Source organism: Aythya fuligula, chromosome 1 (assembly GCF_009819795.1).
Source record: "Aythya fuligula isolate bAytFul2 chromosome 1, bAytFul2.pri, whole genome shotgun sequence".
NCBI lineage: Eukaryota > Metazoa > Chordata > Aves > Anseriformes > Anatidae > Aythya > Aythya fuligula.
The window spans coordinates 166529206-166552030 of record NC_045559.1 but is presented as its reverse complement, the minus strand read 5'-3'; the positions used below and the strand labels follow the sequence as shown (position 1 = coordinate 166552030).

The following is a 22825-nucleotide window of genomic DNA, read 5'->3' as shown; positions in this document are numbered from 1 at the left end:
TTAAATCTGAGTTTGGCATAATGCACTATTAAATTCTATACCGCAAATTTGCTAGATGTCTGAAATCAGTTTATCCAGTAAGGCAACCACCTTATCTAGGGAAAAAGAAAACAAAACAAAACAACAACAACAACAATAACAAAAACACCAACAACTATCGGGATCTATTTTTGGTTTTGATTTTACTTTTGGTTCTGGAGTGCATTTTTGATGTTGATTTCCCAGTCTTGCACACTTACCACACATTGGCTCCTGTCACAGGACGTTCCTGAATAACTGGGTTCTATTTAGATGAAATCAAATTGAAGTATGTGTGCTAGTGATGTAACTCATGTGCTCCACTGATTCAGTCTTTTTGACCAGACAACAACTGCTCCAAAGTGGAACAGGTACTGATCCTTTAAAATGTTCTCAAGTATTGGTAACATTCCAGACTGCAATCCAGACAAGAATAGAAATACCTTCAAATTTAGATAGTCCTGGTATGAAATCAGATCATGGATGAATAGGAGATGATTGAATCAGTTAAGATATTATAGGTATTTTGATGATAGTCAGAAAAGCATGCTTTTTTTTTTTTTTTTTTTTTTTCCTTTGGCTGAAGTATATTTCATATGATACAGCTTTATCTAAGACTGTGAAATTAAATAGAGTGAGTAGAAGACTATTGCCATCCCCTTCATCCTCCATTATGTCATATATTTATTTGAGTTTATTGTTATTTATTATTGGTTATTTAATATTTATTATTACATTTTTATTATTATTTATTATTATGTTATTTATTATTACTTAGCTATCCGTGCACAATATACAGAGCCATGAACTAAAACCTTAACAATTCCTTGTTGACTCTTTCGTTCCCAACAGAATTACAAAGCCTCCTCTTTTTAACTTAAAAACAAAGAGAAAAAAAATTACCCCATTTATCAGGTATTATTAGTGTTTTGAATGTGCTTTCTCAAATTTAATAGGGTATAAAGACACAAGCAAAATAGTTTTAATAAGAACTAAGCCACTCAGAATTGAAGTCATGAGACTACATTTGGTTTAAAAATACACTGTAATACAAGTAATGTTTAGCCTGGAAACATCCTTCAAGAGAAAGGTGGTGAAACCACTGAAAGATAACATCAACAGAGATTTTCAGATGCATTTACTTGGAGATAACAGAAACACACTAATCCTGCAACATAGTGGAACTGAATATATGAATTTAATTTTCTCTTTCAGCCTTACATCCATTCCTTAACTTTATCCTAGACAGACCCAATAAGAATTATACTGTTTATATTTTGAGTCTACTTCTTTTTATAATGTTTAGACTGTTCTTCATTCCAATACAAACTGAAAAGTACTGGAACTGGTTGGTCAAAAAATAAATAATCTTCTTCTACCATTACCCAGGAAGAAAACTAGGCTATTATTTCTGACAAAATCATAGATTCATCAAATAAAAAGGATTTTCTTCACAGAGATGAGAAGAGACAAACCCAAGCCTGACTGCAGAGGATACTTTAAGATGCATAAAGGCTCCAGGAGCTCATTGCCAGATTCAACTCCAAATTATGTTACATATTAGGCTGCTTTGGTGAGAAAAGCTGTAGGATTTGCTTTAATGCACCATGACAGTCACCAGAGATTTTGCAGAGGCATGTGCCTCAGAGACCTTCTGAAAATCCTAATACACAGTACTTTGCCTCATTGCTGTGGAGGCTTTAGAAAAAGACATTTATCGTCTTCATCTTGTTCTCATACTATGTTAATGTTAGCTTTGGCCAACTGCTAGGAATATTCATCATTAATTACAGAATCACAGAATCACAGAATTTCTAGGTTGGAAGAGACCTCAAGGTCATCGAGTCCAACCTCCAACCTAACTCTAACAGCCCTCCACTAAACCATATCCCTAAGCTCTACATCTAAACATCTTTTGAAGACTTCCAGGGATGCTGACTCCACCACTTCCCTGGGCAGCCCATTCCAATGCCTCACAACCCTTTCAGTGAAGAAGTTCTTCCTAACATCTAACCTAAAACTCCCCTGGCTCAACTTAAGCCCATTCCCCCTCGTCCTGTCACCAGGCACGTGGGAGAACAGGCCAACCCCCACCTCACTACAGCCTCCTTTAAGGTATCTGTAGAGAGCAATAAGGTCACCCCTGAGCCTCCTCTTCTCCAGGCTGAACAAGCCCAGCTCCCTCAGCTCCCGTAGGACTTGTTCTCCAGGCCCCTCACCAGCTTCGTCGCCCTTCTCTGCACCCGCTCAAGCACCTCCATGTCCTTCTTGTAGCGAGGGGCCCAAAACTGAACACAGTACTCAAGGTATACTCGAGGTGCAGCCTCACCAGAGCTGAGTACAGGGGTACGATCACCTCCCTAGCCCTGCTGGTCACACTGTTCCTGATACAAGCCAGGATGCTGTTGGCCTTCTTGGCCACCTGAGCACACTGCTGGCTCATATTCAGCCGACTATCCACCATCACTCCCAGGTCCTTCTCTGCCTGGCAGCTCTCCAACCATTCCTCTCCCAGCCTGTAAATTCTCTGCATAATCCTGAACTCTTTGTTCTGCAGATCATTTTCCTGATGCTGATGCTTTTCCTGATGCCAGAGTCATTTTCCTGATGCCAGAGTCACTAGAAACTCAGAGTTTCTCTGGTCACATCCACATTGATGTATCTTCCACTTCTCTTCATGGTCCAGTCCCCTACTTGGATAAGAATTAGATGAATACCAGGTTCTTCCTTACCCTTAGCCTTCTCAACAAAACTTTCTTTCTAAAGGAAAGGAATCTAGGTTACAGACTGGAATTAAGCCATGAATTTTTCTAGCTAAGACTCTAATATTAGCTGCATTGGACCATGGCCACAGCATCCGTCAGTTGCTGTAAAGACAGGCCTCTTGTATCCAGCAAGGTTCCGCAGTACTCTTGTATTACTCTCAGGAAAAGGTTTCAAAGAAATAAGAACTACTTTGTGAACTGCAGTGTGTACTCCACTGTAGTAGAACACAGGACATTTGTCATGGTAAAGCCTGAGAGCAGGAAAGGAAATGTGAGGTGAAATACAATGTCAGAAACAAGAGGTTTCAATCCATTCCAATCCTTCAGTTAGCATTAGTGACTAGCATTGCTACTGTTTCATATCAGGTGAGGTTTCTTATGCGGGCAGGTGAGAACTTGAACTTGAATGGAAGAATGAGTTCAAGTTAATTATCAACACATACCTATGTTTATGTATATTTTATAGACAGATACATATATTTTAAATATATACACGTATATGTTCTTGCATACGTATATAAGATAGAGAAAATATAGAGGACTATTTGTCTACACCTCTGCTTTAGAGATAGCTATATTAAATAATATAATAATAGGGAACATAAGAGTTTCTAAAAGAGAATGTCATAAAGGCAATTTCTTTCTTCGACGTTTTTTTCTTCCCAAACTAGTAGTGCGTGTTGGTGTGTACTGCCTGAGAAACTAGAGTGACTAGAGGTATCAAAACAAGATGAATAGACAGAAAAGGAGTGATTCATCAATCCACCTAACTGATTGTCATAATAGAGCAGATCACTGTGACAAAACCTCATTGCACAAAGGATGAAGGTATGAAGGTATACTAATAGTGAAAAACAAGCTTATGAATATGATAGAATGTCAAGTCAAAGTCTTTGTCAGCATGGATGAAAGCATAACTTTTTCTTAAACAAACAAACAAAACCACACAAACACACAAAACAACAAACAAACAACACACAACAAAAAACAACTTTGGTTAATAAATTAGTGTATGTTCATAAACCACTATTTTTCTTTTAAAAGAGTAATGGAGCAGTAACCACAGATTGCAAGTATACTTACGTCAGTAAAATCAATGTAATGACTCAAGAAAAATAAGAGATATTGCATCTTTTTAATGTGAGAGACATTTCCCCATATTTATTCTGAATAATGGAAACCCATGAACTTTAGGGTGTCAGAAGTATTATATGTTTTATGTGATTATGCAGGTCAAAGTGATTATGATGAATATCTATCTTTACAGAAAGTAATCAGTAAGTAATTAAGAGTAAATTATGAGTCACATTAAACTTAACCTTTATATGTACTTCAATTTTTCATTCAAGTTCCATCTCTCTACTTGTCAGTAGAAAGTTGATGTAATTTTAGTCCATCATTTATCTTTAAATATGTTGCCATTTTAAAAAAAAGCCTAAATTATGTTCTTGCCTCTGTTGTCGTATCAATTACAATGCTTGCTCTCTACAAACTGATCAACTATTTATATGACTGGCAAAGAAGAAATGAGAAAGTCCCTTATGATACGAGAAACAGTCCCTTGTGATATGAGTCCCTTATGATATGAGATATCATTAAGTCCCTTATGATATGATGTGTATCATATGATACTTATGATATAATATGAGATATCAGAAAGAAAGAAGGAAACTGGAAACATTACAGAAACAGAGACAAAATAGAGTTTAAGTTGTCTAATCCTCATAAATGGTCTGTAATTGTCTAACTAACGGTATATATTTTTTCTTTTTAGGCTTTTCAGAGCAACATTGTCCTGGTTTTGGCTTGAATAATTTTCCTCTTAGTAGCTGGTATAGTGCTGTTTTGGATTTAGGATGAGAACAATGTTGAAAACACACCAATGTTTTAGAGATTTTAGGTGTTGTAGAGTGGTGTTGTACTGTGGAGACAAGGATTTTTTAGCTTCTCACACTGCCCTGCCAGTGAGGAGGCTGGGGGTGAAGGAGGAGCTGGGAGGGGACAGAATCAGGACAGCTGATCCAAACTGGCCAAAGAGATGTCCCATACCATACGGTTTGATGCTCAACAATAAAACCAGGGAGAGTTGGCCAGGGCTAGGGAGGGAACTGCCACAAATCAGCATCTGGCTTGGCATCTGTTAGTAGGTGGTGAGCTGGTGAGCAAACACATCGTGCGTCACTTTTTTTCTGCATTCTTTTGTCATTATATTATATTTTGCCTTTATTTTCTGTACTATTAAACTGTCTTATCTCAAACTAGAATTTTTTTTTTAACCATTTTTTCATTCAACTCTCTCCTCTAGGCTTTTTGTAGGGGTGTGGGGTAAGGGGTGAGTTGTGTGGTGCTTAGCTATCTGCTATGTTAAACCACAACAAATATATACATATATATATATGTGTATAAGTGTGTGTGTGTTTTCATATGGGTCTATTCATGCTATAGCTAAATAATCTAGGCATAATTTAGGTGATATATCACATAAAGGTGATATATCACATATAGATATCACATAAAGGTGATAAATATGTGATATATTGCATATAAATATCACATAAAGGTGATAGTTCTGTTGGAGGTCTCATGGTGTTAGATCAAGCCTCTGTTCCTCAACCTCAGGAAGTTACAATTTTTTTAGATGCCACGGAAAACTGTCAGGAATAGAGGGAAAAAAAATCGGCAGAGAGGAGAAGAAACATGAATAAGTAAATTCAACACTATTTTTAAGAGAAAAGAGAAATTCTAAACTGTGTTGAAGCTGCAGGGAACCAAAATACTAAATGAAGAGCTTATAGTTGAATTTACTCTGATAGGACTTCATTGTGTTAATAACGATGTGGTAGTGCATTATGTGTGACTGTGAACAGTCATACATTTATTACTTTTAAGTAAATAAAAAAAAAATAAATGCAGGATTTAAACAGTAGATTTCAGGGACAGAAAAAAACTATGGTATTAATCATTGTTACTGTGATAATATACAAAGAACTACTCACAGATATGTCCCACTGTGCTAGGCTCTGTAAAAATCAATTGGAAAAAAACAAACAAACAAACAAAAAAACACTATATAGTACAAGATGAAAACCAGACAGACAAAAGTAGTAAGGTATATAAAAGTATGTCATAACAGCATTTTTTTTCTTTATTCTGCAATCATATGTTTATTTTCTAGATTTAACTAGGTGGACATAAATTAATTGGTAAAGGAATGGAAAAAGATAAAAACGCAGTAAGATGAAGGTGAGATGACTGGAAGAAAGTGATAGTAGAATCAAAGCAGGAGTAAAGACACAAAGAAATAGGTAGAAGACTATTTTACACAATAAAAATAGGATGGTGACATTCCACACTGGATACAGTATATTATGGAGTATTCTCTGAAGGGATGAAGTTTCTTGCTTTGTTCAATTTATTGGCTGTGTTTGATAACTAGGATAGATTCATTTCATCCTATCATTGGTGGGGAGGAACGCACTTTCAAAGATGAAAATGCAAGTATCTGCAAATGCAGACACTTATATAAATTCCCATGGTAGTCCTTGGAGACCTGTTCAGTGCTGCCAAAAGATTCTACAACTGTTCTTTCTAAGAAATGTCAGTGTCAGCTCTGGATGAGAGCAACTGTTCTCTAGAAAACAGCTTGATTGGAAAAGATTGGAAAAGACCTCTAAGATTACTTAGTCCAACTTTTAACCTTGCACTGCCAAGTCCACCATTACACCTTGTCACTAAGTTCTACATCTACAGAGTTCTTGATGACATCCAGGGATGGTTACTTCCCTAGGCCACACAACCCTTTCAGTAATATTTTTCCTAATATCTAACCTATCTTCCCTGGCACATCTTGAGGCAATTTCTTCTTGTCATATCACTTGGTCCCCTGGGAGAAGAGACGATTTCAAACCTCACATTAGAAAACCTTGCTATGTTTACATGGCTTATCTCACCTTTTCTACCCATCTGTTCCTTTACATGCTCTGCCATTTTGTCTTTTTTTTGTCATTTTTGTTTTTTGCCCCAGACTTGGGGGGGTGGAGGGGGATATGGAACTCATACATACATTATTTGTAATTTTTCACAGCACATTAGAAGGGAAAGTAGATATCAGGGGAGACAAGTATGCAGAGAGATAGCGTCAAAGATTTAATTGAGCAACAAAAGATGAGGGATAATAATACATAAGTGAGAAACATGTATTTGAGATGAAAGATATTAGATCATACAAGAAGGTAACACATTTCAATGTCCTTTTTGACTAGCTCTAGACAGCATCTTGATACATATACTTATGTTCACAGTTCCCATTCATAGATACTACTCTCCTATGTCCTGTAAATAGAGGCAAAACACTTCACCTAGAAATCCATTCTATGAAGTAGCCACTTACTGTGGCTGTTAATGTATTTTAAGAGTATTTTAACTCTTAACATTTTGATACCTACATCCATTTGAGGAATTCTGTTTTTCCTCTCTGTGCTTGGGTTTCCCTACAAATAAAAAGAGATAATATTTTCATATAAAAAATGTAAGATGATAAAGATTAAGGTACTTTGGAACACTGTGAAAAGCAATGAATGATTACTTTTTACAACAGCAAAGACTTATTTAAAGTTCTGTGCCTGACATGTATTTAAGACTTGGGCTATTAAGACTATTGCTTTGCTGTGGTCTTTACAGCCAGTCAGATTTCAGCAAGAAGCTGAGAAAAAATAAATGAGAGATGCATCTATACTGCCAAATAACACGGCTCCCAGCTCACTGCTTGGTCCTGAATTATATTTCACTCATATTTGAGCTTTATTAAGTTCTACTGGGATTGGTAAAACAAAAATGGAATAAATATCTGAGTGTATATTTCACTTGATGGTCCACTCCTTTTTGGCAGAATGGATGGAAATGTAGCATGTTTTAATCTTTTCATCTTGCAGTAACTTATAAAAGGATCTTAATAGGCTTTCCAAGCTCAAGATCCTAAACAAAACTTTAAGCACCCCAAACCTGATCTAGTTGTCTGTGACACAGGTCTTACATTATTTCATTAAGTCTGAACAAGTGCATACATAAACAATAATAACACTGCAGGGCCATTAGGCTAGTTTTGTGGTGTGGTATTGCATCCTTGAGTCACTCTTTGCCACCACATATGGAGAAACTATGGTGTATCTCCTGGACAGATGCATTTAGCAGAAAGATAGAAGGAACATTCTTCCCACTCACACTCACCATTTCTACGGTGAGATCAATATTTAGAACCACAACAACTGATTTTAAATCACCTTGGTGTGGCACAGTGGAATGACAGTCATTCAGGTAAATGTTTCTTTAGATGTTTCTAAGATGTTTTCAGGCAGATGTTTCAGGTAGTAGATGTTTCTAAGAGTGTTGAGCAGAAATTAGTAGCATAACTACCCAGCTGAGATCATAAAGTCTTTGTTCTGCCATTATTAATGCAGAAACCAACACCTAATTGAAACAAATTCCAAATTTTGCAAACTCAAAGAATTGAGAAAATGTGGCTAACACTGTCTACCCTAATCAACATAAGCTGTATAAGAAGTCTTACCAATCTTCCAATCTTAAAGTTTGTCAACAACTACTTTTTTTTTTTTTCTTTTTTTACTTTAGCTAAAATGAAGAAATTCTGACTACATGTTTCAGAAAACTGGAAATACCAATCTCCTATGGGAGGATCAAAGAAAGCAGTTGTGAGATACTATGGGTATATTTTTTTGGGGGGAAATGGGAGATACAGGTTCAATGTGAAGATTGTAAATACACTAAATATAGAAAAAAATAATAATTTGTGGTTGCAGTGGTATGTGCTGATTATGCAGGAAAGGCATATTTTTCTATAAAACACAGCATCTGGGATACCGCGCTACAAGTAAAATAATCAAAGGCTCAAATTAAATAATTTTTATATTAAAAGAATACAAGAGATTACATAAAATCTGTATTTTTCTATAGCTTACTTCACTTGGACAGACACGATTTATTACATTGTCATAAGATATGAAGCTTTTCAATAAAGAAAAACAAATGCACAGAACATCAAGGATCTTGTGATGAACATAGTCAGACAATTCCTCTTGCACAAGCACAGACACATGCACAAACCCCTATTTTTCAGATGGACAGATTCTAAGAAGCCTGAGTTATTTCGGTGAGTAATACTGAAGACAGTATATGAAAAAGACAGAGGTGAAACAGAACTCATTTAACAACTTCTATATGAATGTTAAAAAATATTGTGGCTATACTGTGATTGTGGCAGCACAAATTATTTCAAATAAGTTAAAGATTTTTCTTTATGTTCTGGATACATTTCAACATTTTTTATTTTTTATTTTTTTTAATTCTACATGTAGTCCAGCTGGTTAGTGGATAAAATTAGCTCTGTGTATATTGCACATATTTTCATGGGTGTTCTAAATCCCAATTAATGAAGTTGTATGAAATAATAAGAGATCTCCAAAGAAAGAAAACTCTAGGAATGAAAGTACTGTAGTGGATCAGGATGGTTTTGTATGATTATCCAGCTGCTGCTGACAATTCGTTTATGTATGTGCTTCTCCCATCCAAGGATGGTAAGAATAATTTACTACATCTCAAAAATTTACATTCATCTACAAATCAGTACACCATTGCACAACCCAGAATTCTATTTTTCATTTTAGTTACCATCTGAAAACTTCTAAAAGCAGGATGTAGTTTTGGTGAAATCTTTGAAGTATCATTTCAGTTATGTATAAATGCACAAATGTTGGCATATATAAATTGGATATTTCTTCAGAAGTTGATACAGAAGTTGCCAACCACCCAACCCAGAACAAAACAAACAAAAAAGCCAACACCATCCTTTGCATTCAGTGCAGACATTTTCACAAGAAAGATTCCTTTTTTCCTTTCTCATAGATAGAATATCAGTATTTAGAACTTTAAAGAAAGTTAGGATTTTTATATTTATCATCACAAGATATTTTTTTCCTTGTAAGACTTTCTGCTGATTTTGCTATTATTAAAGCTGTTGCTGATGCATACTCTGACAATTTTGCTCAAGATTTAGAGAAGCTGCTATGAGTAGGTGGAAAATGATGACTTGATCTAGCGACCTGCAACAATACATTTTGAACTGAAAATATGGTTACTCAAGTGGAAAGAATGTGACCTAAAAAGGTTACTGAAGCAAATATCAAGAAGCTATTGGTAAGGAAAAAAAATATACAGGAAACAGAACAGTCACTACTGTTCTCTTTAGTGATACCATAAGAGAATGTTTTAAAGCACTCCATACATATATAACTTGTACAAAGTATTTTTTATGTTTTTAGAGTAAATATATATATGTCATTATTATAATGATCCCACATCACCCCGCTCCCTTTGTTCAGCAGCCCTGTGCATCACTCTTTCACTTCCCACCCCACTCCTTCCTAGTTTAAAGCCCTATTTATGACATCAATCATCCTATTGGCTAACCTTCCATTTTCATCAAAGGATGAAAGTTAACTTCTCTGTGGTAACTTTGACTCTTTCCTTGTATTTGAAGTTCTTCGAGCTTAAGAATAGATCTTTTCTGGTTCTTCTCTCTATTATAAATTGTAGCTGAATTAGCAATTTCAGATGTTAACTACACCGAGAAAATGCCAGAAATTAAGTGATGTAAAATAACTACCAAAAAAACTAGCAGACGGTTTTACAATCTGGATTTTTTCTATTTAGAAATGCACATGTAAATCAAAGTACTCTAGCGTTAAATGGCCTATGAGGCTGAATGTTCTGGAACACATTGAAATTCACAGAAGTGAAAAGAAGCAAATAGTAATGTTAATACTTACATGAACTCTATGAGAAGGGAATTTTAGTTTGATTTATACATTTAATTAACTCATCAGTCATTAGCCTATGTAGTTCATAATCCTCTGGTGAAATAATTAACAAAGCCCCACCTTCACTCTACAATTATGCTATCATATTACTTAATGAATTATGATTCCTCTCTCCAGAATGTTGTGTTGCCATCTAAATGTAACACACATATATTTTTTTTAGGAATTCAAACAGTTTATTTCAGTTTCAAGGTATTGGGTGAATCAAACTAAACCCCATATTCCTATGGCAGTTTATCAGACATATATCCAGTAATAAGCTAATGGAATATATTAAAATGACTGAAAATATGAATATACGCAACAGATAAACTAAGGTTCCTAAAATAAACTGAGAGAGAAAACTGTCCATTGAACAGCTGGTTATACCAATCTTTCTTTTTCATATGCCTCAAAGTTGTTCTTACAATACAATATACTATCATCAGGAGATATATGTATTTTTTAAAGTAATATAATTCAGTGGTATTTTAAAAATAATAATATTAGCATTCAAATGGAGAAAAATAATTTAAGTGAAAAAAATGAAAGAGAATAGTCAAGTAAATACACTTCATTCATCATTTGTCATAACAGAATGAGAGAAAAAAGGCCATTAAAATAACAAACAGAACACAAAATCAAACCAATAAGCTTCTAAGAAATAATTAGAAAAATATACAGTTACATCAGAAATTGAAGAATGGAGATTTATCTCCAGTAATGTACACTTTTTGTAGCACAAACTGAAATATTTAAATAAGATCTAATTAGTGAAATATTGCAGCTAACCCAAATCTCCTCTGAAACAAACACTAGACATACAATACACAAAATATGCACTACATGGAAAAGAAAATGATTCTGGAGGTCCCAGATATGTTTTAAATGTTGTAGTTACTTAGAATACTGGCTACTATGCTAAAGTCTCCTTCTCACAAAACAAATACGGCTATCTAACAAAAGCCACAATGAAAATTTGAAAACCTATATGCTGTAAAAATACTTGATTTCCTACATGCATATCTGCTTCTGTAAGTGCTGTACACAGAACAGCAGCTACTGAATTGGCATGAAAGTACCAAAGGACAAAATGAAATTTCTGATTATATTTTGCATGTTATACCTTACTAGTGAAGACAGTGCTATAATGAGGTAAAAATATCAATCTTTTAGTACAAAGATATGCTGCATTTTATGCTAAGCAAGATAAGCCTTCAGCCTGTGTGTCTGTCCAAGAGCTAATAGCTGATTGTATTTATTTATTTATTTTAAATGTAAATTCAGATCTTCATTCTGAACAATCACGAGAGTTACTGTGTGGGAGTATGGTTTGGATTTTTGAGGTTGAATAATGCTAACAATATATCTAAGTGTATTCTTCCATAATCAATGCATTTCCACAAATATATCTCAATAAATAAAATAGGAGTATCTCTGAAGAGCAAAATAATACAATATCTGAAGTACTGCTTCAGAAGGGTAATTAATATTTCAGTGTTTTTTTTTTTTTTGTTTTTCTGTCATTTTAAAACAGGGAATGGTAATCTTAAATTTGGTGGTCCTGGGTCCCCTACCATGACTATGAAAGCTATAGTTAAGAAATGTAAGATTCTTATTCTTTCAGAATATACTTTTTAATAGATATTTTTAGATGTCAAAAGCTTCATATTTATTGCAGATAAATTATTTTTTCTGGCATCAATATAAGGAAAAAAATGACAGTAAAGTTAACCACCAAAGCCTTTCTTGGCACTCTGTTAGTGATGCAATCTGCATATTGCAGGACATTCCTACAGAACATTGACATATATGGTTATCTCCTACAGATTTCTGTATCTGCGGATACAAAATTCCACAGTGCTTTAACAAAATTCCTCTTAAGACATTCTAAATGATTTTCATGAAATCTTGCTTGATTTAATGCTGTTAATCAGTTCAAGAGAATAAGTTGTTTTCCTTTTTTTTTTTTTTGGTGTGCATTAGATCAATAATGTATTTATTTTTAATTAGAATACTGTGCTTTAATGTTACTGATCTATTTTCACCCTTACTGATTTTAATTATAAAGTGGCATATTAATTTTCTTAACATCAAAAACAATTTAAAATTTTTCAACTTGTAATACTTTCCATCTTAGAGGCCGATACACCTACCTGAAAAAAGCTAGTACCATCAAAAACACACCAAGGAAACTGCAGACAGCAAATTCTCAGGTCTTATTGTATCTGCTCTGTAGAAAATGGTCATGACATGAAACTCAAGACAATACAGTCAAAAGATGCCTTTTCTCAGTAACAATACAATTTCAAGAAATAAACTCTATCTTTCTATAAGTCAGACTACCACTATTTAAAAATTTCGTACAGCATGAAAGAAAACTGTGATCTACTATAATAATTCCTGAGTGACACTTATTGGTCAATAGTGGAAGCTCTATGGAAAATATTTACAGAATTGCAGCCTCTACTTATTGAATATGTAATATTTTTTTTATCACAGCTGTTCCTTTCTGAATAATCAGTTTAATTAAAATTATCATCAAAAGCAAATTTATTCAATATCAAAAAACGCTAGATGAATCTAGACTTTGACAGGGCAAAACATACAGGGACATCTCTATGAAAACACTACCTCCTGAAAAGTAATACAAAAAATAGTTCACTCATAATTGGTGAATGGACCTCTGTTTAAAATAAGGAAATAATTGGATGTGAATTACTTAGATAAATTAGCCATTTTCAGATGGACTAGTCCTAGAAAACACTTTCATTTGGTGTTAAAAGCAAAGGCAGAGGAACTCTGAGGTCTTCAAAGTTATTTTTGAGAACTACAGGAATTACAGGATTAACTTCAATTTCTCAAGAGGGATAGGTAAATATTAAACCATGTTAAACAGGTATGTTCTGCAAGATGTGTGAAGTAATCTTTCAGGTTAAATCACTACTGCAAAAGCCCTAGAGTGGGTTCTGTGGCTTTTTCCTGCTCTGGCAGGGGGATTGGACTACACGATCTTTCAAGGTCCCTTCCAATCCCTAACATTCTGTGATTTTTTGGGGCTCTATTAACTGCAAGAAAGGCCTGATGGGAAAGCAATTAAAAGCCTGATGGAAGGAGGTGGATTAAATCATACTTCCACTGCAGCAAGAAAGGGCTGAAAGGCACAGCTTAGCTGTTGTAAGATATTTTTTATGCCAATACAAATAGTTATGTTTTGGACTAGCTGAAGTTATCATTGGAAATACTTTAAAATTGATTTAGGTAGACAGCTGCTTGGAATGTCATAGGCATCATTATTTTGCCATATCATCCTCCTGAGGTCCTTCAGGGCTATGACTACATGATCCTTCAATTTAATGAAACAAATGTCCTCATAGAAAACATTTGGGTGAAAACAAACTAGCACTAAATGCATAAGATATTTATTTGGAGGATCAGAAAGGCCACATATAAAATCTTATCGATAAACTTAGTAGAATTGGAATAGTCCAGCATAAGATGGACAGGGAAGTATTAGAACAAGTCCAGAGGAGGGCCACAAAGATGATCAAGGGGCTGGAGCACATCTCCTGTGAAGACGGCTGAGGGAGTTGGGGTTGTTCAGCCTGAAGAACAGAAGGCGCCAGGGAGACCTTCCAGTACCTAAAGGGGTTCTACAGGAAAGCTGGGGAGGGACTCTTTGTCAGGAAGTGGAGGGATAGGATAAGGATTAACGGCTTTTAAACTAAAGAGCATTGCCCAGAGAAGCTGTGGATGGCCCATCCCTGGAGGTGTTCAAGGCTGGGTTGGATGGGGCCTTGAGCAACCTGGTCTAGTGGAAGGTGTCCTGCCCATGGAGGGGCGGGTTGGAACCAGATGATCTTTAGGGTTCCTTCCAACCCAAACCATTCTATAATTCTATGATTTTATGAACTGCAAAAGGGACGGGTCATTTCTTACTTTTCACTTTATCTTTTATGAACATCTACCTATTTCATGAGTAATAACAGCAAATTTATGTTCCTCAATCATGGGAGCAATTAATTTACCATTCCTCTACAAATATATTCTGCTTCACTATTGCTGAACACCTTTCAAAAAAGCTTAATGTATTAATACAATTAAGCTGCAACGCAAAATACAACAACAACAACAACAACAAAACACTCAAAACTTATCAATGTTTTCTGTGAAGGCCTTGCAGTGTCGTCCATATCTTCTGTCAGTCAGTCTCATAAAAATGTGTCTTTACCTTGAGAGCCTACTTCAAACTCTAGTAGCTAGATTAATCTAGATCTTTACACTTGTAGAATCCTTCAAACTAGAGAGATATGACTAATATTACTGTGAAATTGCTAAAGTTTTGGGGACACATAGTGCTCCCACCTCTGGGGCTGGAGGCTGAAGACCCCTACCTGTTCCAGGAGCTGATGCTGAGACCCCACTGGCTGCAGCAGCTGCCACCACAGGGCAGGGCACCCAGACAGATTTCACTCAAAAACAGAGGTCTCATCAGGAGCTGGCACTGAGCCCTTGCAGTGCTGACACTTGGGGTAGGCAGCAAGATTATGTAGATAGAATATTAGGAAAGGATTTAGTAAGAAGATAGGACAGACTGTAGTGATAAGGAACAGACTCAGACTGTCAAGCCAGACCAGCCAGTGTATAAATACATACATCTAGTACTTAACAAACATGTGACTTTGCACAAAACTTTTCTAAAAATATACCAAAGAGAAATATTCTGTAATTTAGTTTTGAACTCATTGGACTTTTTTTCTTTTCCATTTTTTAAATATAATACTATGCGTTCTTAAGTAAATTTTGCTGTTTGTGTATTATACAAATACCTACAGGCATATTCTGAAAATCAAGCTCAGTTACTTTACACTGAATATTGTGAATAAAATGCAACTAAGATGAATATAAGATGCTTTCTCAAGATGGTTATATATATCAAATGAATGCTTAATAAATACTGTTGAATTATTTTTGTATGTGATGACAAAGCGGTTTCTAATCATTTCCAAAACTTGCAAAATGCTATGAAACAATTTTGATGGATTTTACTTTCTCTCTCTCTTTTTCTTTTTTAAAATGAATTTGCACTAATCTGAACATGAAGAAGATACATTTTCAAGTTATAGGCATCTCAAGCACAAATTTTAGAAACCAACAAGAATGAACTAAGAGGAAAGATGCAATGCTTTCTCTATTTCTGTCTTAATTTACAGTATTTCCAGTAGGCTCCTAAAGAATTGAGAACATCAATATTTCTTTCTGTATTTGTTTCTGTATTTAATGTGTGCTTCTATGTGAATGAAAAAATTAAAATTAAAATTAAAATTAAAATTAAAATAAATAAGGTGCAAGCAAGTGTGTTGTGAGGAGTCTTGACAAAAACTTGATAACAATTAAAAACAACAACAAAAACAACAGAAAAACTTAGAAGATAAACAAAAAGAATAACTTCATAGAACAATGTTAAATTACATTCCTGTGTAATTATGATAATTATCATATTATATATGATAATATGTAATAAACAACATTTGCAGAAACACATTTGTAAAGAAAAAGTATTATTACAAATTATTGAAAGCTATTACAGAAAAGACAAAATATGCAACATGGAATTTTAAGCAGCAGTAACTAGAAATCAAAACTTTGCATTTTTGTTATTGCTGTAGTGAAAGCAAAGATCTTTAAAAATAATAATAATAATAATAATAATAATTAAAGGACCTCTATATGGTTTGATATAGACTAATGTTGCACTTCACCTATTACCCTCAGAGCAATTTTCCTGATAGATTTTGTATCTAATCACAAGATCAAAGAAAGATACACATTTAATATCAGTGTTTCAGTAAATCACCTTTGTCCTCTCTGTTAATGACCAGTATAATGGAAGACATTCTAGCTGAAGTATTTTCTTCTTTTCTTCTTCTCTTCTCTTCAATACAACACTGTCCAATTGTTTATACTGATCTCTTGCTGTGGAAGTGTATTCTCCCCATCTTAATTTTCCATTGTACTAGCCAACACAGATTGTAAAGATTGTGTTTTACTACACAGCTTTTGTTCTGCATTTGGGATTGCTAGACTGATGTAAAAAGTCAGTGGTTTTCCATTCTCAGAAATTGTTAATCGTCACTTCATGAATTTACTCATTTATTTCAGTCTATCATCCTCCTTTATATAGTAGACAGCTTTTGTCTACTACTAGATGATTAAATTCTGCTAATTCAAATTACAGGAGTTAGTATGACTATATGAATGGGTAAGGTGAGGGGAATATTGTCAGAAGCTTATATCTTATTCATCTCATTCTATTAATGTAACCACATAGAGACAATCTTATTCTTAGTTTCTTATATATATATATATGTCTTTTAAATTAAATGAAAAAGTAAACAACAGTGGGTAGAAACAGAGATTGAAATGAGGTTTGGGGAGTTTAAGGATTTAAAATTATGAAATTCTCTAACCTTGCTCCATTTAATTCTATCCAGTTAGTACTATGCTGCATTAACTTTTCACATCAAGCACAATTCCAGTCACCGTCTGCTGGAGTTTAATTATCACTTCTTTTTTATATGGAAAGGAGAATAATTATAGAAGAGATTTCAAAACAAACTTACTTTAGCATGGTATGCTACTTTTTACGTAATGGGCCATATAAACTTCAAATACTTTCACAATACCAACACTTACCCACTGCTTTATACACTAGCTACTAAATTGCTAATTTGCTTAGCTCATCTCCATCTTATATGTAACAGTTTTGTATTTAGTAGCAAACACCAGCAAGCATTAAAAATAAATCATTGTGAATAATAGTAATCCAAGTCAGCATTTCAATGGAAAAAGTTGTAGAGAAAAAAAAACAAACAAACAAACAAAAAAAAAACAGTGAGGACAGATAATACAGCATTAGTTTCGTATCATGACATAAAGAGGGGTGCTTTATGAACTCCCAGTAATTCTTCAAAATATGCAACCAGTGCTCTGATTTTCTGAACAGATGTGGGAATCAAGGCTCATGGGGCCTAAAATTTAGTTATGGACATGGCAGCATCACATGCGAGAGAGGAATGAGGTGAACAGATATAAGTCGATGCCGCATGGCTGCAGAGCTATCAGAAACACATTACACCCACTCTAAAAGTCTTCTGTGCAGACGCAGCTCTGCTATATCAGGCCCCTTCTCAAACCTTTTTTTTTTTTTGTAATTGAATATAAGACCTAGTACTTCTGTTTTAAGTCAGAGTTCATAACAGAGGTCTGAACGTCTGTTGTGCTGTGTTCTCACCTCCAGCTACAGAAATAAACCACTTCAGGTCACTTGCTTGATCTGAATCTGCAAAACAGATTGTGATTCTGTAATGGATGCTAAACTTTTGCTGTCTTCCTAAATATCTTCATATTTGATTTGCTATATGAATCAGAAACAGATCTGTACTGTAACCGGAAAGAAATACAGCTGCACCTAAACTGGGTTTATGGTCATTCCCAGTACCTGACAGTACCTGAATACTTAAGGTGTTCACAGCCATTTGTCCTAAATAAGAGGAAAATTGTATTTCAGGCATTTTTTTGATCTAAAGGCATGCCTAACAAAGGCATGCATAGCTGCACAAACATTTATAAATGTTTAAAGGTCAAAAATAATCTGTGGATATAGTATGTATATATGGAAGTATTAGTTCTTTTCTCAACATTTTTCTATTCTCCCAACATTTCTTTTACACACAAGCAGAGACGTCGTACATCTTTCCCATTTTTTGAGAACACTATTTTAGATTAGAATTTATGCTTCTGAAGTCATATTATTCAGTCTGAATATTGACAACAAATGTAAGATACTGTGGAATTGTTAGTAAATTTCAAGGAAAGCTAATAATGAGAACCTTTACAAATACATAGGCTTGTTTATATATGTTTATATATAGATTTTTTATTACAAATATTTTATTTAATAAATCAGTGAATTGGATTTCTTTGCCAGATATAAAAGCACATCATCATAATTCCAATTCACAATAAATAAAGACAAAATACCTTGATAATATTTCTATTGCTTCCTACCTTTTAAACCAGTAAAATGGGATAATTCCACCCTCCTTTAGCTGTTGAGAAAGTTATAATCTACTAAAGCTAGTTGTCTGGATTTTTTTTTCTAAAGAAATATTTTTTTGGCATCAGAAGAGCATGACTCATCCAAAAGACTTCAGACAACTATTTAATGATGGAATACACTGTACATAAAACTGCCTTTTTTATTGATTAGAAAAGGTGCCTGCACATTTGACTTATAAATGAAACAGAATTTCTAGAAAGCTAAAACAAAGTAATTTAATCTCAATAGAGATACTTTGTATAAATTCTTCCTGGAAATCTTAATAATTTTGAACAAAGAATGAACTCAAATCTCAGTTTCTGTTCTCTAACAGCATTACATTTTTCTTAGAATATCATTGGAGTTTATTTGGACCAAAAGTCTTGGCAGCTTTTCTGGATAGACTTGGGTCTTGGCAGCAATTCTTGATTGACTTACATATTCATCCCTATTCAATATTCATTATTTTCTAATTAAGAAAATACAAAATATGTTTATAAATGGATATCCTTTAATACCTTTGTTGTTATCCATTCCTCCAACAGCATAAAGTGTGCCAACTGTAGATTTTCTAGGTTTAGTTCTTGGACTTTGCATGAGAGTTCTTCTCTCTGGTAAAAGATGGTATTTCATGGCTTCCAGAATAAGCTTCTGGCATTCTAGGTCATCCTTAAAAAGTGCATGGTTTTCTAGGTCAGCCAGTATCTGTGAATGACAAGATTATCAATAAAAAATGTTGTCATATTCCTAGGAAAGCAATACTATTCAATAAGATACCACAAAACTGATGTCATAAATTTATGACTTCAGTGTGGAATACAGGCCTTTTGCAGGATCCTTTTTGCAGGAAGAGGGCCAGGAAAGTAAATATTTAATTGATTTTGAAAAGACTCCAAGCAACTTTTAGATTATTTCACCATCCCTCAAGACTACAATCTGTCTCTTACTGAAGCCACTGAAGAAAATTAAGTATTCTTTTGTAGGCTACAGCCTTACTTATTTTAATGGTTTCCAACATTTCTGGATTTGATAGGATCCAGGAGGCATCTCTTTGTAAGCATCCTGAACGTGCAGTCATATAACACCATTATACAGTATTTTATGTATTTTACTTTCCAGGAACATCCCTTATCTCTAATAAAATAAAATAAAATAAAAATCACAATCAAACAAACACAATGCTAGTGTAAGTTTTTCATTTATTGATTTGCTGCATTATTGGAAAAAATAAGGATTAATAATCCAGATCACGTGAACATCTTTGTAATTGGTGTAAAAGCTATTAGTAGTATAATTACTATAGTTACTATAGTTACTAGCTATTAGTAGCGTAGTTACTGAATACAGCTGAAAGAACATTCTACTATATTTCCAAGAAATTGTAAATGTTAAATGTTGAATTTACTTGCCTGTATGGACATACCTAGTAGCATTTGAAATGCTTTGCATCACTGTTGCAGTTTCTCCCTTCAGGCAGCTAAACACTGCACAGCCATTTGATCACTCCCTACCTGCCAGCCACCCCCCACCTCCCGCCCCAAGTGAGATGGGGGAGAGAACTGGAAGGGAAAATAATAATAACTATATACATATAAACATAAAAAGAAGTGATGAACAATGAAATTACTCACTATCTACCAATCGATGCCCAGCCAGTCCCAGAGCAGTGGTCCTACCCTCTCCCAGTTTTATTGCCTCACATGACACCATGAGGTATGGAATACCCCTTTGGCCAGTTTGGTTAGCTGTCCTGGCTCTGCCCCCTCCCAGCTCCTTGTGCATCCCCAGCCTCCTCACCGGACAGTGTAAGAAACTGAAAAGTCTTTGGAAGAGTGTAAGCATTACTCTGCGACAACTAAAATATCAGTGTACTATCAGTGTGTTATTCTCCTAAATCAAAAACATAGCACATACCAGCCACTCTGAAGAAAATTAACTCTATTCCAGATGAAACCAGAACAATCACCCTTGAAATTTTCAAGATCCCATTGAGGTAAGCAACCTGGCCTAGACTCATAGCTGACTCTAAGCAGGAGTTTGGACTAGAGAACTCCTGAAGCCTATTCCTGCCTGAACAGTTCTGGGATTTGATGCCAGTGTGGTAAACTTCAGCTCTTATACAGATTTTGTGTCATACCTGCCAGGCCCATGCAGATGTCTCAGCTTCCCTAAGGTACCAGAAGTGGATCAGACTCTCATTGGCATCTAGGCAACTGAGTATTACCTTTAGATGCTGATCCCTATATGCTGTTGACTATACAACATCATATATTAGAACAGGTTTTAATTGCATATGGCAACACACCTGTACAGTCTGGAAGATCTCTAGATCTTATACGATATCTGTCTTGGAGACACAGTTGCTTCTGGAGATGCAGGAGATGGCAATGATGCTGAAGAATTTAGTCCTCAGTGTCTACAAAGAAACATCACCCTTGAAGACACATACATACAAAAACATACACAAACTGCAATGCAGTTAACTAGATAAAGGCAGCTAGATTCATTTTAAGGACTGTTAACTAACTGTCAACTGAACTCCAACTGCTGATGAATGTGTGAGTGTCCTTCATCAATCTCTCAGTCTTTTTCAGATAGCATGTTCTGTGACATCCAAAATATTACTAGTTGGTACATGTAAATAGCAGACTGTTGCTTCTGATTTTAGGTATCAGTCATGAACTGAACTAACTGAGTTCCAAACAAAGGTATTACAATCTTCAGTATCTCAGCTGGTGCTCCAGAACTCTTATTTTACATGGCTGATGACCTAACAGACAGTAGACCTGGTTACTAAAATACAAAAATAAGAAGAGTAATCTAGCCTAGTATTTTGTCTCCAACTGCAGCCATAAGCCAGTGAGAAAGCCATAAGACTAGTTTCATATACAGAATAATTCTCCTTAATATTCCCCTAGTATTCAACTTTCAGAACAAGGACCTTCTGAGATGAATGTCTTTTCTACGCATTTTATAATTCTCTAGGACCTTATCTTCCATAAATCAGTTCAATCCTTCTTTGAACTCATGTAAATTTCTTGCATCAACAATGTTTTGACAACAAATTCATCCTGCGTCTTGATGAATATGAAGGTTTACTTCCCTTTCCTTGCTTTGAACCTGACTCCTTTGGCTTCATTTGTTTTCATTCAATATGTTTAATTCATTTCTGTCATTCAGAGCTCCATTCCTAGCCCCCTAATTCTTCTAACGGATGAGCAAATGCATAATTGAGCCCTACCATACTCTCTAAGTCAGAGTCACAAAGCGGTTGAAGTTGGAAGGGACCTCTGGAGATCATCTAGTCTAACCTCCCTGCTCGAGTAGGGTCACCTAAAACACATTGCACAGGATTGTGTCCAGGTAAGTTTTGAGTAACTCCCGAGAAGGAGACTCGACAGCCTCTCTTGGCAACCTGTTGCAGCACTCTGTCAACCTCACAGTAGAAACGTTTTTCCTGATATTCAGCTGGAACTTCCCGTGATTCAGTTTCTGTGTATTGCCTCATAGTCTTTCACTAGCCACCACTGAAAAGAGTCTGGCTCCTTCTTCACACCATCCCTTAAGATATTTGTATATGTTGAATAGATCCTCTCAGTCTTCTCTTCTCCATGCTAAACAGGCACAGTTCTCTCAGTCTTTCATCATAAGAGAAATGCTCCAGCCCTCTGATCATCCTAAGAGAAGACAGGTAAGACAAAGGGGCTGAAAATGTATCTATTAATATATATTTGGGGATGTCAAGTATCTTTAATGATCTCTGAATAAATTTCTGCCAGTGTTCCAAATCTGGCTTCACGTAACAGAAAACGAAAGGATGAGGCCTTTAATTTCACCTCCCAAGGAATAATAAAGGGCTTATATGCTTTCTCTCAATTTGGCAGATTTTTTATTTTTATGTTTTAAATTGTCATATCAACCTTCTTTGTCTGGTGGAACAAACTCTTTTCTCATCTTAAATAGAAAATGAGGCATAGAAGACATACATTTACTTTTATATAAATATATAAATTGTATTTGCTAGCATTTTCAAATAAAACAACAGTATCTATCATATTCATTTTTATAAA

General features: G+C 34.9%; 1 protein-coding gene across 1 annotated transcript in view; it reads right to left on the bottom strand.

Moving 5' to 3' along the window:
* Positions 1–22825, bottom strand: part of KLHL1 (kelch like family member 1) — a 234593-nt gene that overhangs the window by 50749 nt on the left and 161019 nt on the right. The window contains exon 6 of the mRNA XM_032208096.1: positions 19274–19460. Coding sequence (XP_032063987.1) covers positions 19274–19460 — 187 coding nt within the window. The remainder of the gene's footprint in view (positions 1–19273; positions 19461–22825) is intronic.